Source organism: Hipposideros armiger, unplaced genomic scaffold, assembly GCF_001890085.2.
Source record: "Hipposideros armiger isolate ML-2016 unplaced genomic scaffold, ASM189008v1 scaffold_104, whole genome shotgun sequence".
NCBI classification, from domain to species: domain Eukaryota; kingdom Metazoa; phylum Chordata; class Mammalia; order Chiroptera; family Hipposideridae; genus Hipposideros; species Hipposideros armiger.
In genome coordinates, this window is record NW_017731454.1 from 3,530,273 (window position 1) to 3,546,644 (window position 16,372).

Genomic DNA, 16,372 nt, shown 5'->3' on the forward strand with positions numbered 1-16,372 from the left:
TGCTGCCAAGTGCCATCCAATGGAAAGGCAGAGATCTTCAATATGGGAAGCGGTGCACTTAGTAATAGTGTGTGACAAGTTTCAACTTGTTCGGTGCAGTCAGTCGGGTGTGAGCTACGGTTGAGAGGTGTGTTTTAAAGTGTGCCCTAAATCACCTTCCATCATGACAATGCTATGTGTAACACATCACTTCTGGTATATGACAATTTCTGTCAAATCAAAACATTATGGCGTGTCCTCATCCACCTTATTCACCAGATCTGGCACCATGGGACTTCTGGTTCTTCCCAAAGTCAAAATGACCATGAAAGATAAATGTTTTGAATCAGTTTAGGACATAGAGGCAGCCACGACAGAGCAACTAAAGACACTCACAAAGAGGACTTTCAGAACTGTTTCAGGAAGTGGCAAGAACGATGGGATAAGTGTGTTCAAAGTGAGGGGGAGTACTTTGAGGTGGATTAATAGCAATGTCTTTCACTGTAATAAATTTTTTTAAATTTAAACATTCACCGTATTTTTATACCTTGTATATCTACCCTTCAAATGTATTATAAATTTCTTGAACACAAGGCCCTCTCAAACAGCTATGCCTCTAAATGACTCTAGAGTAGCCTTAAGCAGATTATTTATGGCTGAATCACTTCTCAAAGTTTTGATATGCAGAAGAAATTCACTCAACAATTAAAACATCTACTAAATATAAGGCACTATCCTAGACAGGCACTTGGAGAGTGAAGGTGGGCGATCATTAAAACAGACCTTGCCTGGGCTAGCCGAGTGGCTCAGTTGGTTAAGAGTGCAAGCCCTGAGCAACAGGGTCACTGGTTCAATTCCCACATGGGCCAGTGAGCTGTGCCCAAGATGAGCTGCCGCTGAGCTGCCAACAGGTGGCAGGATGGCTCAGCTGGTGAGAGCACATGCTCCTAACAACAAGGTTGCCCGTTCGACTCCCACATGGGATGGTGGGCTACGCCCACCCACAACTAAGATTGAACACAGCACCTTGAGCTGAGAGGTCACAAGCTACTGACGGGAGGCCGGATGGCAACTGGACTTTGAGCTGAGCTAGCTGTGCCCTCCACAACTAAGACTAAAGGACAACAACTTGGCTGTTCCCCTTCCCCAATTTCCAAACAAAGTCTGAAAAAAAAAAAAAAAGAGGGCCGGTAGAGTGGCTCAGTTGGTTAAGAGCTCACTCAAGAGTTTGAGCTCTCGGGGCCGGCCGAGTGGCGCGATGGTTAAGAACTGGCTTTGGATGCCAGGAGGGCCTGGTTCCGATTCCACATATGAGGGCCAGTGACACTGCCCTCTACAGCTAAGATGCTGAACAACAGCTCAACCTGGAGCTGGGCTGCCGTGAGTCACCGGCGTTGGCGTAGGCTGCAGCCCCTGTGGCAGTGGGTTGCCATGGGCTACTGTATGTAGCCAGCAGCTAGCGTGAGCGGCCAGCAGTTGCAGTGAGTGGCCGTCCAGAAGCCGGCGACTGATCTGCCTCGCCCAGGAAGAGCGCAATGATGGTGCCAACTTGGGCCAGTGAAGCAACATCCTCCATAACTGGACTGAAGAACAAAACGACAGCAACTTGTCTGTTCCCCTTCCCCCAATTCCCCAGCCCTGTTCCCATCCCCCAATTCCCCAATAAAAAATTCAAAAAAGAGTTTGAGCTCTGAGCAATAGGGTCCCTGGTGTGATTCACGGCCCGAGCTGAGCTGCCGCTGAGCTGCCAACAGGTGGCAGGATGGCTAAGCTTAAAAAAAAGAAAAAGAAAAGAAAAACAGACATTGCCCAACTTTTACATAAGATACATACCTTCAAAATAGTATAGGGTCAACCGTGGGTTTAAATCAATCTCTTACCTGAGAACCTGCTGAAGGAAAAGTAATTCCTTCTTCTTTCATAGATTTAATAGTTGCAGATATTAGACTAAACTGAGGATCCTTCTGAAATTCTTCTGACCACTCCACCATTAAAGATTTCAGTTTTTCACATACTTTAGGATGAGCCTTTTAAAGAAAAGGCAAAGGAAAAAAAAAAAAGCTGTGGTTAAAGTTAAGTACTTGAATTATTTAACAAAGAGAATTATCACCAAAATTTTCTTTACTCATATGAACATGAACAAAAGTCCACCAATCTCTAGCCTAGATGAGTGCCTGATAAATGCCTATTTACATTTTAAGATAGTTGTTTATTACAAAATTATCCTTTTGAACATTAATTTCTAAGTCATCTTATAATGATATGTCGTTTATATTCAGAAGTTATTCTGTTTTCTTAATGTTCTCAGTATTAAATTAAGCTTTTTATATCAACTAACCTAAAATTCTAGGATTTTTGCCAGCATGAGAATGGTGCTTCAGAGTTTCCATCTCAAAGAAATCAATAACAGCAGCCCTATACTGAAGACCCCCCTCCACTCTGCTCTAGAATAAAGACCCCATTTGCTAGCCATCTCTAATGGGAATCAGTACAGAATGGCGGTTAGTTTGGACTCTGCAGTCACAGAAACCTGGATCTGAACCTGGATATGCCACTTACTAGCTGCATGACCTTGGACAAGTTACTTAACTTCTAAGTCTCAGTTTCTGCATCTATAAATTAATAATGACAAGAGAATCTAAATTCCAAGTGTTATTAAGAGCATTAAACAAGATAGCATATGTAAAATGCTTAAAGCAGTGACTGCTACCTAACGCTCAATAAAGATTAGCTATTAACACAAGCATATACGCTTTAGGAAGGAAAATAGTTTTTGGTGCTACGAATGAAAACATCGAATTTAAAAACAGGAAGTTTGTTTGATTTCAAATTTATCTAAAAATGACTTTATTTATAATACTTTATTAATACTATATATAGTTAAAATGACATAGAGTACGCATATTTTTTAATGACTTAAATTTCTTCTCTTTTTAAAATTTACCTTATTTTTTATCACAGCACGTACTTCTGTTGCAAAATCACGGGAACATACTTCTAAATGAAATATCTTTCCACAGTTTGCCACACAAGCCCCAAGAAGCTATTAAATTAAAATAAAAATCAATATACAAATGTTGAGATATCTTAACTTACTAAAATAAATACACATTTAAAATAGGTCAAATAATAACACGACTTTTACTTTTACTTACAGTTAACGCTTGCAGAGCAACATGAGGAACCTTATGATTTACCCGTTTCATTATGGCTTTTAGGCAATCTTTTGCTCTAAGAAAAAAATGAAGGAGGTTAAGTAATTATTAAGAATTTCAAATCAAACATTAAAAATATTTTTTACTACCAAACAACTTTAAATTTAAAAATAAAAACTTGCCAACTTCACTTTGTTAAAGAAATAAATCTTTAAAATAATGTTAAACAAGCTTTTGCTCATAGACTTGTAGAACTTTAAAAAAAATTGTTGCAAAGGTCGTATATTGCAAAACCAAATCATTTCAGAAAAGGTCAGTCAACACAAGAGAATTGTATCATATCTTTTCACTTGTTCAAGGCAGACTTAGCTTTCAGAAAGCAAATTCTTAACTTGAAAAAAAAGTGAGCAAAAAATGAGTACTAAAAGGTTTAAGTACAAACATGCATGAATGCACTTTGAAAAGCTATGTTAAAACAAGTGCTTTCATCGGTCTTCTAAACTTCTAAAGTAAAATCAGTTCTGCTTAACTGCTGCATTGTCCCCCAAAGCACCCTTTTTTATAGTCACTTTTTTCATTATTATATGTATCTATTCATTACTGAAAGGCTTTTCCAGCATATTACCTATTATACATTTACCTACTTTATTATTAAAAGGCTCCCATATATGTCTAAGTCACAAGGGAATTCCCTATACAACTACTCTATTCATTAACATGTGTCTCTATTGCATCAAGACTTTATGTGTTGTAATATCTCTCAGGTTTGCAGTTGAACTCTTTTCCATTTGTTCCTTCAGGATAAGGTTAATCCCATAAATCCCACCACCACGATCTCTTTATTTTTATTCCCCAAAAGTAAAGAGCAAAATCCCCTTTTCCTTTCAAAGTTACATCAAGAAAAGAGACACAGGTTAATGAGGCTCCTAGACATTCACTGGGCATAACTGGACATCTTACCCATTAGGAGTGCTTCCAACTTTATCACATATGTCCATAATAAGGCTCCAATCTTCCGTCGTGTTATACTCATTTGTGGCTTTTTCTATAAGATATTAGCATACACAAAAATTAGGACATGTCTTATGGAACACTAAAATACTAAGAAAGACAACAGTAGTTAAGAAGTTAAGAAGCCCTACCTTCTCTTTTGCCAAATACAAAAGAACTATGAAAAAACCTCAGAAGGCAGAATACTTCTACTAATTTCAATTTTAAATTGTATAATTAAATAAATTAAATGTTCAACCATACACCAATAAAATGCCTTCTATATATAGTTAAATAATACTAAATAAATTACAAATTATCAATAATCGTATCAAATTCTAATTTGGAAGAAAGCCTTGAAAATGTGTCATCATGTAAGGAAATATGGATGAAACTGTTCACTGAATCATTGTTTTTAAGAGCAAAAGAAAATGTATTAATACAGTAAACTCATACAATGGAATGTGAAAATAAGTTATACAGAACTAAATGTATAAAAATGTGTAAATCTCAAAATCTAATGATTTACTTTTGCTTCTGAGTTAAAAAAAAGCTAACAGAATATATAACATTCACATGAACTTTTTAAACAGCTTTATTAAAATAACAATTCACATCCCAATACAATTCACTCATTTAAAGTGTACAATTTAAGATTTTTAATATAATTACAGAGTTGTGCAACTATCACTGCTATCTAATTTTAGAACATTTTCATTACCCTAAAAAAGAAGTCCATGCTCACTGTCAGTCATAGCCCATTCTCACCCGATACTCCCAGCTCTGGACAACCACTAATCTACTTTCTGTCTCTATAGGTTCCTATTCTAGACTTTTCATATCAATAGAATCATGCAACATATGGTCTTTTGTGACAAGCTTCTTTTATTTAGTATAATGTTTCCAAGGGTCATCCATGTTGAAGCATGAATCAGTACTTCATTTCTTTTTATGGTTGAATATTATTCCATTGTATTGATATACTTCATTTTATTTATCCATTCAACAGTTGATGAACATTTGAGGGTTTTTTTGTTTGTTTTAATTTGGGGGGGGGTAATATAATGCAATGCTGCTGTGAACATTTGTGTACAAATTTTTGTGTGGGTGTATGTTTTCCTATCTGTAGGATAATTGTTCAGTCTCACAGTAACTCTTATTTAATTTTTTTAGGATCTGTCAGTTTTCCAAAGCACCTGTACCACTTTATATTGTCATCAGCAATAGATGAATGTTTCACAAAAAGTTTTGAAACATCCAAAAAATATACTATATTCTTTAGAAATACATACAAAGGTAGTAAAAAATATTAACATATGCATGAGAATGATAAACATCAAACTGGAGGTGGATGGGGGATAAAAATGGGTTACATGGGGGCTTAATTATATTTAATAAGTTTTGTTTAAGTTCTGAAGTAAATATCCAGAAATTACTTTATTCTCAGTATTTTTTTGTGGTCTGAAATAATTTATGATCAAAATAAAAATTTATAAGTAAATTTTTTAAAAAAATGATTAGAATATAATGACCGAGTTATATAGCATTTTTTACTCTTAACTTCTATAAAATTTCAATATCAAGAAAAACAATTTTTTTCTGCTAGTATGGGGAAGAGGATATGAAAATTACCACTTTAGAAACTTTTGCTTTGTCTTTTCCCCTTTATATCCTATAATTTCAAATACAGCCAAACCTGGGTATTATATACATATTTGCTTATCACAGTGATAAGCAGGAAGGATGGTAGAAATCTATAGTTCCTTTTTCAAAGGCAATGGATAATAAAAGAAGCCAAAAAATAAACAGGTTTAGAGTCATACTTTGCAAGCAGTAAAGAGAAACACAGAATCCAGTTAACCTCAGTTAAATGGTGGAACTCACTTTTTAAAAGCCATGTAAATTGCTTAACGCGATGGATAGAAAGAATTATCTTGACATACATGCTGAAATGACAAGCTACAGGTTTTAGAAAAGTAATATATTTTTGCCTCACATAAGTTCTAAACTTATGCACCAAGCTATGTAGGTGGAAACATATCTACTCAGGTCCAACTTCTTTCCTTGTACAAAGATGATTAATTCTTCTACATGGAAAGTCAGACCAGGATGTATTTTTTTTTTTAAACTGAGGAACTGGGGAAGGAGAACAGCCAAGTCGTTGTCCTTCAATCTTCGTTGTGGAGGGCGCAGCTAGCTCAGCTCCAAGTCCAGTTGCCATCCAGCCGCCCATCGGCAGCTCAGGGCAGCTCAGCTCAAGATGCTGTGTTCAATTTTAGTTGTGGATGTGTGTAGCCCACCATCCCATGCGGGAGTCAAACCCGCAACCTTGTTGCTAAGAGCACACGTTCTAACCACTGAGCCATCAGGCCGCCCGTTGGCAGCTCAGGGCAGGCATAGCCCACCATCCCATGTGGGAGTCGAACCGGCAACCTTGTTGTTAGGAGCACATGCTCTCACCAGCTGAGCCATCCTGCCACCTGTTGGCAGATCACTGGCAGCTCAACTCGGGCGCAGCTCACTGGCCCATGTGGGAATCGAACCAGTGACCCTGTTGCTCGGGGCTCGTGCTCTTAACTAAATGAGCCACTTGGCTGGCCCAGTATGTATTTTTTTAGAGGTTTAAAATGCTTAACTATTTCTTAATAACATACCTAATAAATTCAGTGAATTCGAAAGTAACAGACAAGAAAAAAAACCTAATTCTGCCATCCTCTTTTAAAACTGTGATGCATATCTTTCCAGACTTCTACACACTTATATGGAAAAATAATAAAAAATATGTGTAAAACTAAATAAAACAGGATCATAGTATAAGGTGTCCAATGACAGCACCCCAAAACTGATAACCTGCTCCCTGCCAAAGTTATGAATAAGTTGAGAAACAAAACAAAGAATAAAATACCGCTGTTACTACTAACAGAAGCTCCAGGTGCACTGGACAAACAGACTTGCTAATAGTGAAGCCCAGAGGTGGGCAGGCCTTAGCACTACATGTGGCAGACCTCTCCCTGCAGCGGGGAGACCCTGCATAACTTATTCCATCGAGAAGCAGATGAGAAAGCACTCAGTGGCTGTGGAAAGACTAGTTCCTACATGGACAAAGTGCATCAAGAGGGCCAGTTACTTGCAAATTTACCAATCAGATAAGTCATTACACCAGGGGTGGAGTAAATAAAGCAGTAGGCACAGACTCAGAGAGACACTAAAGGATGGAGCTCTCTCAGGAAGGAAACCTGAGGGAAAGTGAAAAAGTATTTCCCACTAACATCATATTAAATGTATCATTTCCTAACCTACATTTCCACGGATCAGAAACATCTCTCCATGTTCATAAATATACATGTGTACCACTATGTTTAATAGCTGCATGATGTACCATTATATACAGTGGCCACAAGTGCTTATACAAGCTGCTGAGAAATTATGTGCAAATTGCGGTTTTAAATCCATCAAGTACCCAGTCTTCTGCTTTGTTACATTAACTGGTCTCATTCATATTGATGCTCTACATAGAACAAATACAAAGTAATCAAAAGATGTCAGGATTTCACGCATAAGCTTTTCTATAGATGCATCATAGCTAAATACTTTATCTTGCCATCTCTGTCACTGCTTCTCTCCCTCCCCTAACCCTCAGAATGAATGTAGGCTCCATTATGGCAGGAATTTTTTGTTTTGTTTTATTCACTATTATTATTCGAAGTGGAGAGAAGTATCTGGGCACACAGTAGGTGCTCAATAAATATGTGTTCAATGAATGATGCTGCTTGCTCCTCCATATTCTGTCACCCTGGCACAATGGTTGTAATGTGGGAAATAGCAGAGCTTCCAAGTATATGAACTAGAAGGGCTTTTATGATGCCCAACGTGGCCTCAGAGAAGTCTGTGCAAAAGTTCTGGACCAGCAAGGGCTTCATCACTGAGAAGACAAACATCCAAGGGGCAGCACAGGGTCAAGCTTCAATAACACCACCATGTGACAACAAGAGGCAACAGCACTAGTGGGCTTGTGAGGTTTTAGTTCTCAGCTTGCCTAGGAAGAGGAAAGACAATGCCTTTGGGAGTCGCAATAGGGAGATGGTAAATGTAGAAGGAAATGCCTCAAAAGGGAGGCAAAGAAGACATGGAAATGACCCAAGTGTCCTTCAAAGGACGATTAGATAAAGAAGATGTGGTACATATATACAATGTAATACTACTCAGCCATAAAAAAGAGGAAATATTGCCATTTGCAACAACATGGATGGATCTTGACAGCATTACCCTAAGTGAAAAAAGTCAGGTGGAAAAAGACAAGAATTGTATGATTTTAATCATATGTGGGATATAAAACAAAAAGCAACAAACGAAAAAACAAAACATAACAAAAAAAACAAATTCATAGACACAGACAACAGAATAGTGGTTACCAGAGAGGACAAAAAGGGTACAGGGGATCAAATACAAGGGGATGAAAGGAGACTAGACTTTGAGTGGTGAGCACACAATAGTGTCATACAGATGTATTATAAAGTTGTACACCTGAAATTGACATGTTATTAACCAATGTTACCCCCAGTAAATTTAAATTTTTTTAAAAAAAGTGACCCCAGACAGCTATCTCAGAGTCACTTCAGCCATGTGAGGACATAGGAAGAAGACAACCATCTACAAATCAGAAAGCTGGCTCTCTGATTCAGACATCAAATCTGCCAGCGTCTTGATCTTGGACTTCCCAGCCTTGGACTGTGAAAAGTAAATTTGTTGGGCCAGCCGAGTGGCGCATTGGTTAAGAACTGGCTTGGGACGCCAGAGGGCCCCGGTTCGGATCCCACATATGAGGGCCAGTGACACTGCCCTCTACAGCTAAGATGCTGAACAACAGCTCAACCTGGAGCTGGGGTGCCGTGAGTCACCGGTGACGGCGTAGGCTGCAGCCCCTGTGGCAGTGGGTTGCCATGGGCTACCGTATGTAGCCAGCAGCCAGCGTGAGCGGCCAGCAGCCGCAGTGAGCGGCCGTCCAGAAGCCGGCGACTGATCTGCCTCGCCCGGGAAGAGCGCAATGATGGTGCCAACTTGGGCCAGTGAAGCAACGTCCTCCACAACTAGACTGAAGAACAAAAGGGCAGCAACTTGTCTGTTCCCCTTCCCCCGATTCCCCAACAAAAATCTTAAAAAAAAAAAAAAAAAAGTAAATTTGTTGATTATTAAAAAAATAAAGGGGGGGAAGCAAAGGGCTTTTTGTACTACACACGACTTGCCAGTTTCATGCTCGTACTTCCTCTTTGCCTGATGGAATTTTGTTTTTGCTGTACAGGTTTAGCATTCTTTTTTTTATATAGTATCATTTGGCACAGTGTTTAGAACTACCTGAAGATTAAATATTCAACTATATTCTCTTTTGTATAAATATTATTTCTCTTTCACAAGTTAATCTTTAGTCTTCTCTGGAATTGCATGTAACACAAAGTATGAAGCAAGGATAGAAAAGATATATTTTTAATTATCTGCAGTAGTTTCAACATCTAAGTATCTATCCATTCTCTTTCAGAATCATTAACTATCAAATTTTGTCAGTACACATGTGTATGAATGCAAATACACACACACACATACACACACACAATTTTGACCATGTGATATACAATTAAATGTGAAGCCTATTCAACACTCCCAAAACCCTTGGAATAATTTCAAAAATATCTAAACAGAATATCTGTACTTGATTTAATTTTATAGAAAATGAAAAAATCCTGATCTGAATTCTCTATCCAACAGAGTTTACTCTCTACAAATGTAGGGCTCACAATTATTCTTTTTAAAATGTATAAAATCTGAAGACTTTATAATGGCCTGCCAAAAAGGATTTCATTTTTCAAGTGAACTAAATAACAGTTAAATTACGTACTTAGGAGTATTTTAAGCTCCTGGAAAAATTTTAAATATTATAATTAAGGAACATTCTTTTATAGCATGTCACTTTGCCCAGTGTTGGAGCCATTTCTCACATTATCCTGTGTCAAATGCATAGAGTGAGAGAGTTAAAAGAGCCCTCCTGGGGCCTACATGCTACGTTTCCAGGGTTTGGTGGGTGTAAGTCATAACATTTTACCACCATGTTTTGATTATTGCATATAGAGAACCTCAAATATCCAGTGAAATATTTCAGAGACATTCTAACAATATAAAGAATCAGTCCATCAATACTTATCTTATAAGGAACAAAAAGGCTCCCCCTCCACACAATCCAATATGTTCAACATACAGCTTTAAAAAGAATTCAAGTCTACCTGTAAAACTTTTAATAAAATAGGCTCTATAAGTAATTAAAAAAAAATAACTATATAAAACAAGAATGTCCACATGAGACCTTTAAAATTCCTCCTACTTTGTTTGGAAATAAAAACTCATGACTGATCTGCTTCCAACCACAATAGAGTATCTAGTACCAGATTTGTTATTGTACCCAAAACAAGTATAAAACAGGCTAAAATATATGAGGCAACTGTGTTCAGGAAATGAATAACAGGCAGTGCAGGTCTGAGTTCTTTAAGGGAAGGGAAATACAGAGTGAGCCTCACGATGGCCCCAGCTTTTTGCCTGGGAACACTTTCCTGTCCCAACACAAAGAGGACCAGCCCAAGCAGAGCAGCTGGGAGACAGAGCACAGATTTCTGAGCACAGGGCCCATGTTGGTCATGGGCTGGGCTACATGCGCGCGGTAGGGCTTTGGGGTCTAGTAGAGATTACCTACTATGGGGCAGAAAGGTTGTCCAGTGCTGGGAGTCTTGGGAATTCCTGCATTATGGACTGCATGTCTGTCCACAAAATTCATATGTTAAAGCCCTAACCCACCAGTGTGGCTGTATTTGGAGACTGGGCCTGTAGAAAAATAAGGTAAAATGAGATCATAAGGATGGGGCACTGATCCAGCAGGGTTAAGTGTCCTTAGAAGAGACACCAGAAAGCTCTGTATCTCTCCTCACATGCACAAAGCGGTCCCGCACAACGAGTACACAGTGAGAAGGCAGCCATCTGCAACCCAAGGGGAGAGTCCTCACCAGGCACCAAACCTGCTGAGACCTTGGTCTTGGACTTCCAGTCTCCAGAACTGTGAGAAAATAAATTTCTGTTGTTTAAGCCACCTACTCTATGGTATTTAGTTATGGCAGGCCAAGCTGACAAATATTCCACCCAGCTAGAGAAGAGAGAACATTTTAGGCATTCAATTGAAACCCAAAGGCCACACCGTACGAGTAAAGGCCCCCTAGAATTTAGTTCAATATCACAGTAGGCCTGCCTCACAAAGAAAACCAAGCCTGCTTTTAAGCACATTCAGTGAATATTTTTAGTTGAGATGCTGTACTTTCCAGTTCAATAAATTCCATTTTTATAGTTTCAATTTCTCTGCTGAGCTCTCACAATCTACTCACTTATGATCATCTTTTACTTTAAGTTCCATCTTTAAGTTCCATCTCCAACAGGAAGGTGTGTCTACTACACCAGCAGGAGGAAGTTTTTCTTAACTCCCAGCAACAACCCCAGCCAATGGAAAATGCTACAGTTTAGCCAATGAGACGCTGTCGTCACCCTCAATGCCTCCTTTCCACCAATGAACTTTCCTTTTTCTTTTGCATTATAATGACTTCCTTGCCCTACAATCCTTTCTATAAAAGCTTTCCATTTTGTATAACTCCTCTGAGTAACTCTGCTTGCTGCTAGATGAGATGTTGCCTGATTTATGAACCATTCAATAAGACCAATTAGATCTTCAGATTTACTCAGTTGAATTTTGTTTTAACACAAGTAATAGAGCCTGATAAGGTTATAATATTTAAAAAAACGTTTTTCCCCATCAACTAACTACCTCAAGTGCTCAGTACTACTAGGAAAACCAAAACACTGCACGTGCTAGATCTCGCGCTAGATCTCTTTTAGAGCTTTTAGAAGAGAATGTTAAGATAATTTCTTATGAAACATGAAAGCAAAAGAAGCTGTTCCAGATAACAATAAAAAGTCCCTTTTAGTTCAAATGAACGAAAATTGAGTCACTACAGTTCTCATGTTACAAATGAGAACTAATAAACAAGTGCTTCTTAAGAGAGTATTTACTGACCAAAAAACGTGTTTGCAAGTTTTCGGTTACAAAAAGATTTTTACTGACAAATTTTTTCACCCTACATGCGATCATTTAAAAGTTACATTAAATAATAGAAATGTGAATAGCAAAAATTTTAAATCCTTCATCTCCCCTCATGCTTTTTATAAGAGACCTATTAAATATAACTTCTGAGGTTGCATTAAAAGTCAGTCAGAACTGTAACTACTTCACAGCATCTTCAGTTTTCAACATTCAACTAGAGGAAACTAAAGGACGTACTCTTTGAATGGGACAGTGATAGTCATCACAAACAGGTCTCAGTAGTAATAAAAAATGTTAAGTGTTTCACAAGTAGGAACAGAGAGGAGCTTGCCCTCAAGCACAGGCAGTAGGAGGTCCATTAATAAGACGTTAAGGGTAGTCTAGAACAGGGGTCGGCAAACTGCAGCTCCCCAGCTCCGGAGCCACATGCAGCTCTTTGGATATGTACACGTGGCTCTGAAGTACAATTGAAATGAAAACAAAACTATCATAGTTTCATTTATAAAATTTTTAAAGGATTTAAAATTTTTCCTTATTTGTAAAAATATATTTATGGCTCTCAAATGATTTTTAAACTGTTGTGAGGGACAGGATTGGCTCTTCCGTCTCAAAAGTTTGCCGATCCCTGAAGATGGTAGCAATATTTATTACTCCAAAAGAAGACCTGAAGGTGCTAAGAAGCCAGTGTGAAACCAGTCCTACAAAGGAAAGGATAAGGGTAAAGAATGTTTGGGTAATACCGAAATGTCTCAGGTTTCTAGAAACAATATTTGCACCAAGGGAGTTTGACAAATGTTGCTGATTGGCCATTTGAAACGAAAAAAGATTAAGCAAAAAGACTTTTAAAAATTTTATAATTTAGACGAAGTGAAAAACCAGCGTCAGGGGAGGGAGGTCAGATTTGGGGATACAAGACAACCAAGGAGGGGGGAAAAAGTAACAGGAGACAAAGAAATGATATATCCTGGGCTGGCCGAGTGGCTCAGTTGGTTAAGAGTTAGCTTAAGAGCGCGAGCTTTGAGCAACAGCGCTCTGAACAACAGGGCTGCCGGTTCGATTCCCACATGGGCCAGTGACGCAGCACCTGAGCTGAGCTGCCAACAGGTGGTAGGACGGCTCAGTTGGTGAAAGCATGGCTCCTAACAACAAGATTGCTTGTTCGATGGTGGGCTACACCCACTCGCGACTAAGACAGAACTTAGCACCTTGAGCTGAGCTGCCACCCACCCGGATAACTCAGTGGATAGAGCATGTGCTCCTAACAACAAGGCTGTTGGTTCAACTTCTGCGTGGGACGGTGGCTATGCCCACCTGCAACGAAGACTGAACTCGGCACCTTGAGCTGAGCTGCCACCCAGATGGCTGAGTGGATAGAGTGCACGCTCTTAACAAGAAGGCTGCCCGTTCGATTCTCACATGGGATGGTGGCTATGCCCACCCGCAACTAAGATTATAACACAACACTTGAACTTAAGAGACCACGAGCTGCCAACAGGCACCCAGATGGAGACTGGCGCCCTCCACAACTAAAATTGAAGAACAAAAACTTGTCTGGTCCCCCTCGCCAATTCCCCAACACTGTTCCCCTCCCTCAATTCCCCAATTAAAAAAATAACAATTTTAAAAAAAGAAAAAAAGGAAATGATATATCCTTAAGTTTTGTTTTGCTATCTGAGTGATAGATGGTTAGAACTATCAGTTGGTAAGTGACCAGAGTTTGGTATTCTATATGACATAAACAAGATCTACTCTTTTAACTTTAAGAACACCTCTGAGGTCCTTTCATTTAAACAAATAAACAAAAAAGCAGCATAGAGGCAGATCACCTAAGTACACTGCTATAGTATTATGTTGTATATTCACTTGTAGAAAAACCATCCTCTTTCCCTCTTGCCTTACTTTCAAACTATAATCTAAGTAAGCTTAGAACTAAATGTTATTACCAAGGAATAAACATGTATATTTTTAAAATATCAAATTAATAATGAACATATGAAACAAAAAAATAAATGACAATATTTTTTCTCTTAAATCCTAAAAGAGCATAAAAGAAATTCCCTTTTATGATTTTACAAATCTGATCATAAACCCATATGAAAGAACAAAGGTCACAAACAGCTAAGACTATCAAAATGAAGAAAAACAAGATGGGGGACTTGGCCTACCACCTACAAAGGTCACTGAGATTAGAATGTGGTATTGGTGCAGAATAGCTCAAGAAAACAGTGTAGAAGCACAGAAAGCATAGACACAGGCCTCAAAAAGAAACTGTACTGTATGAAGAAGAGAGTTTTCTAAATTAGTAGGGGAAGGATAAACAACTCAATAAATGGTGATTAGACAAATTGACTACTGTCCACTGTCAGTTGACCATCCAATCAGATCCTTCATTAGGCCCTACAGAAAGGTCAAGTCCAGATGGATTAAAGACCTAACTGTGAAAATCAAAACTTTACTAAACCTTTCAGAAGAAAATATGACAAAATCCTTATAACTCAGGATAGAGAAGACTTTCTTAAACAAGAAAAATAAAATCAAGGGAGAAAGACGATTATCGCTAAATTAAAACTTAAATTTTCTTAACAATAAAAGACATTAGAAACAAAAAGAAACAACTGGGATATATCTTAGCAATTCTCACAACCAATAAAAGATTAGAAGAGAATGTATATAGAACTGTAAAAATCAATAAGAAAAAATAATCCAACAGAGTAAGTAATGAGCAGGCAATTTATAGAAATAGAAAACAGAGTGACCAAGAAACATGAAAAGGTGCTCAAGTTCACTAGCAATGAAGTTGAAATGAAATGAAAACAATACCCTATTTCATGCCCATCAAATTGGCATTAAGTTAAAAATCTGAAACTACCCAGCATTAGTGAGAATATGGAACAGGGACTTCACTTGCACTGCTGGTGGAATAAAATCTCTCACAAACACTGGAAGGGCAATTTTGCACTATCTAATATTTTGCAACTGTGCACTATCCACAATCTTAATACGGAATTCCTCTTCAAGATACAATCCTTGGACAATCACTCATGTGAAGAAAACATGGATAAGAATTTTTACCTCAGTTATTACCTGTAATAGCAAAAAAACTGGAAAAAACTTCATGTCCATTAATGGAAGAATGGATAAAAAAATTTGGTATATTCGTGCAGTGGGATACGACATAGCTCTTAAAATCAATGAACTAGAGCTATAAGTATCACAATAAATGCTGAAAGACAAGGTGCGAATGACACTATTTTTATGAAGTTTATAAACATGCGAAACAATACATATAATATACTTGTATGTATAGTATAGTTGACCCTTGAGCAACATGGGTTTCAACTGCGTGGGTCCACTTAGGTGCGGATTTTTTTCCATCAACAATTTGAAACAACTCAGATGGACCACATAGCCTAAAACAGATGACATAAACTTACAGTATCAATAAACACAATATAGTATTGTAAATGTATTTTCTCTTCCTTATTTTTTAAATAACATTTTATTTTTTCCAGCTTACTTTACTGTAAGAATACAGTATGTAATACACATACAAAAGGTGTTAATCGACTGTTTATGTTATCAGTAAAGCTTCCAAAGTCAACAGCAGGCTATTAGTCAAGTTTTGGGGGTTATGTGAGGATTTTTGACTGCATAGCAGGTAAGTGCCCCTAACCTCCATGTTGTTCAAGGGTCAACTGTATATTATAAAATGGTTTATATCTTTTTAGAGAGTGTTTTAACTTTGAGAAGGAAGGAAAAAAACATAGGATCAGATAGCTACTAAATATACAAGAAAATTTCAATTGTATCTTGAATGTTTCTTTAAAAAAAATAAAGGCAAAATTTTAGAACTTGACAGAGTTGGATGAAAGGAGTAGGAGTTTATGTTATATACCATACTTTATGATAAAAGTATTTCATAGTTTAAAAAGTTACAAAATACATTAATTAAAATATGCAACTATCTAAAGGTATTAGGATTTTTGGTATCATGTAAGCAAAGTATAGAAAAAAAATGGCTTTTAAGGCTATCATTCTCATCCATAACCATATTTTTTTACTTTACTTTTTTACAAAGATTGTAAGAGCCTCATTGTGTTCAAGAATTGACTTGGGGTAACCG

The 16,372-nt window shown here is 37.7% G+C and overlaps 1 protein-coding gene across 4 annotated transcripts in view; it reads right to left on the minus strand.

The window, feature by feature from the left end:
- The window catches only part of STAM2 (signal transducing adaptor molecule 2), a 49,400-nt gene that overhangs the window by 20,128 nt on the left and 12,900 nt on the right, over positions 1-16,372 (minus strand). For 2 of the 4 annotated variants that reach the window (XM_019646561.1, XM_019646560.1), the window contains exons 1-5: positions 10,857-10,944; positions 4,095-4,179; positions 3,135-3,210; positions 2,924-3,022; positions 1,860-2,006 (exon numbers count right to left, since the gene is read on the minus strand). In XM_019646561.1, coding sequence (XP_019502106.1) covers positions 1,860-2,006; positions 2,924-3,022; positions 3,135-3,210; positions 4,095-4,179; positions 10,857-10,941 — 492 coding nt within the window. In that variant the 5' untranslated portion in view covers positions 10,942-10,944. Of the gene's footprint in view, positions 1-1,859; positions 2,007-2,923; positions 3,023-3,134; positions 3,211-4,094; positions 4,180-10,856; positions 10,945-16,372 lie in introns of those variants that run through there. The other 2 variants (XM_019646562.1, XM_019646563.1) reach the window with 2 other exon arrangements.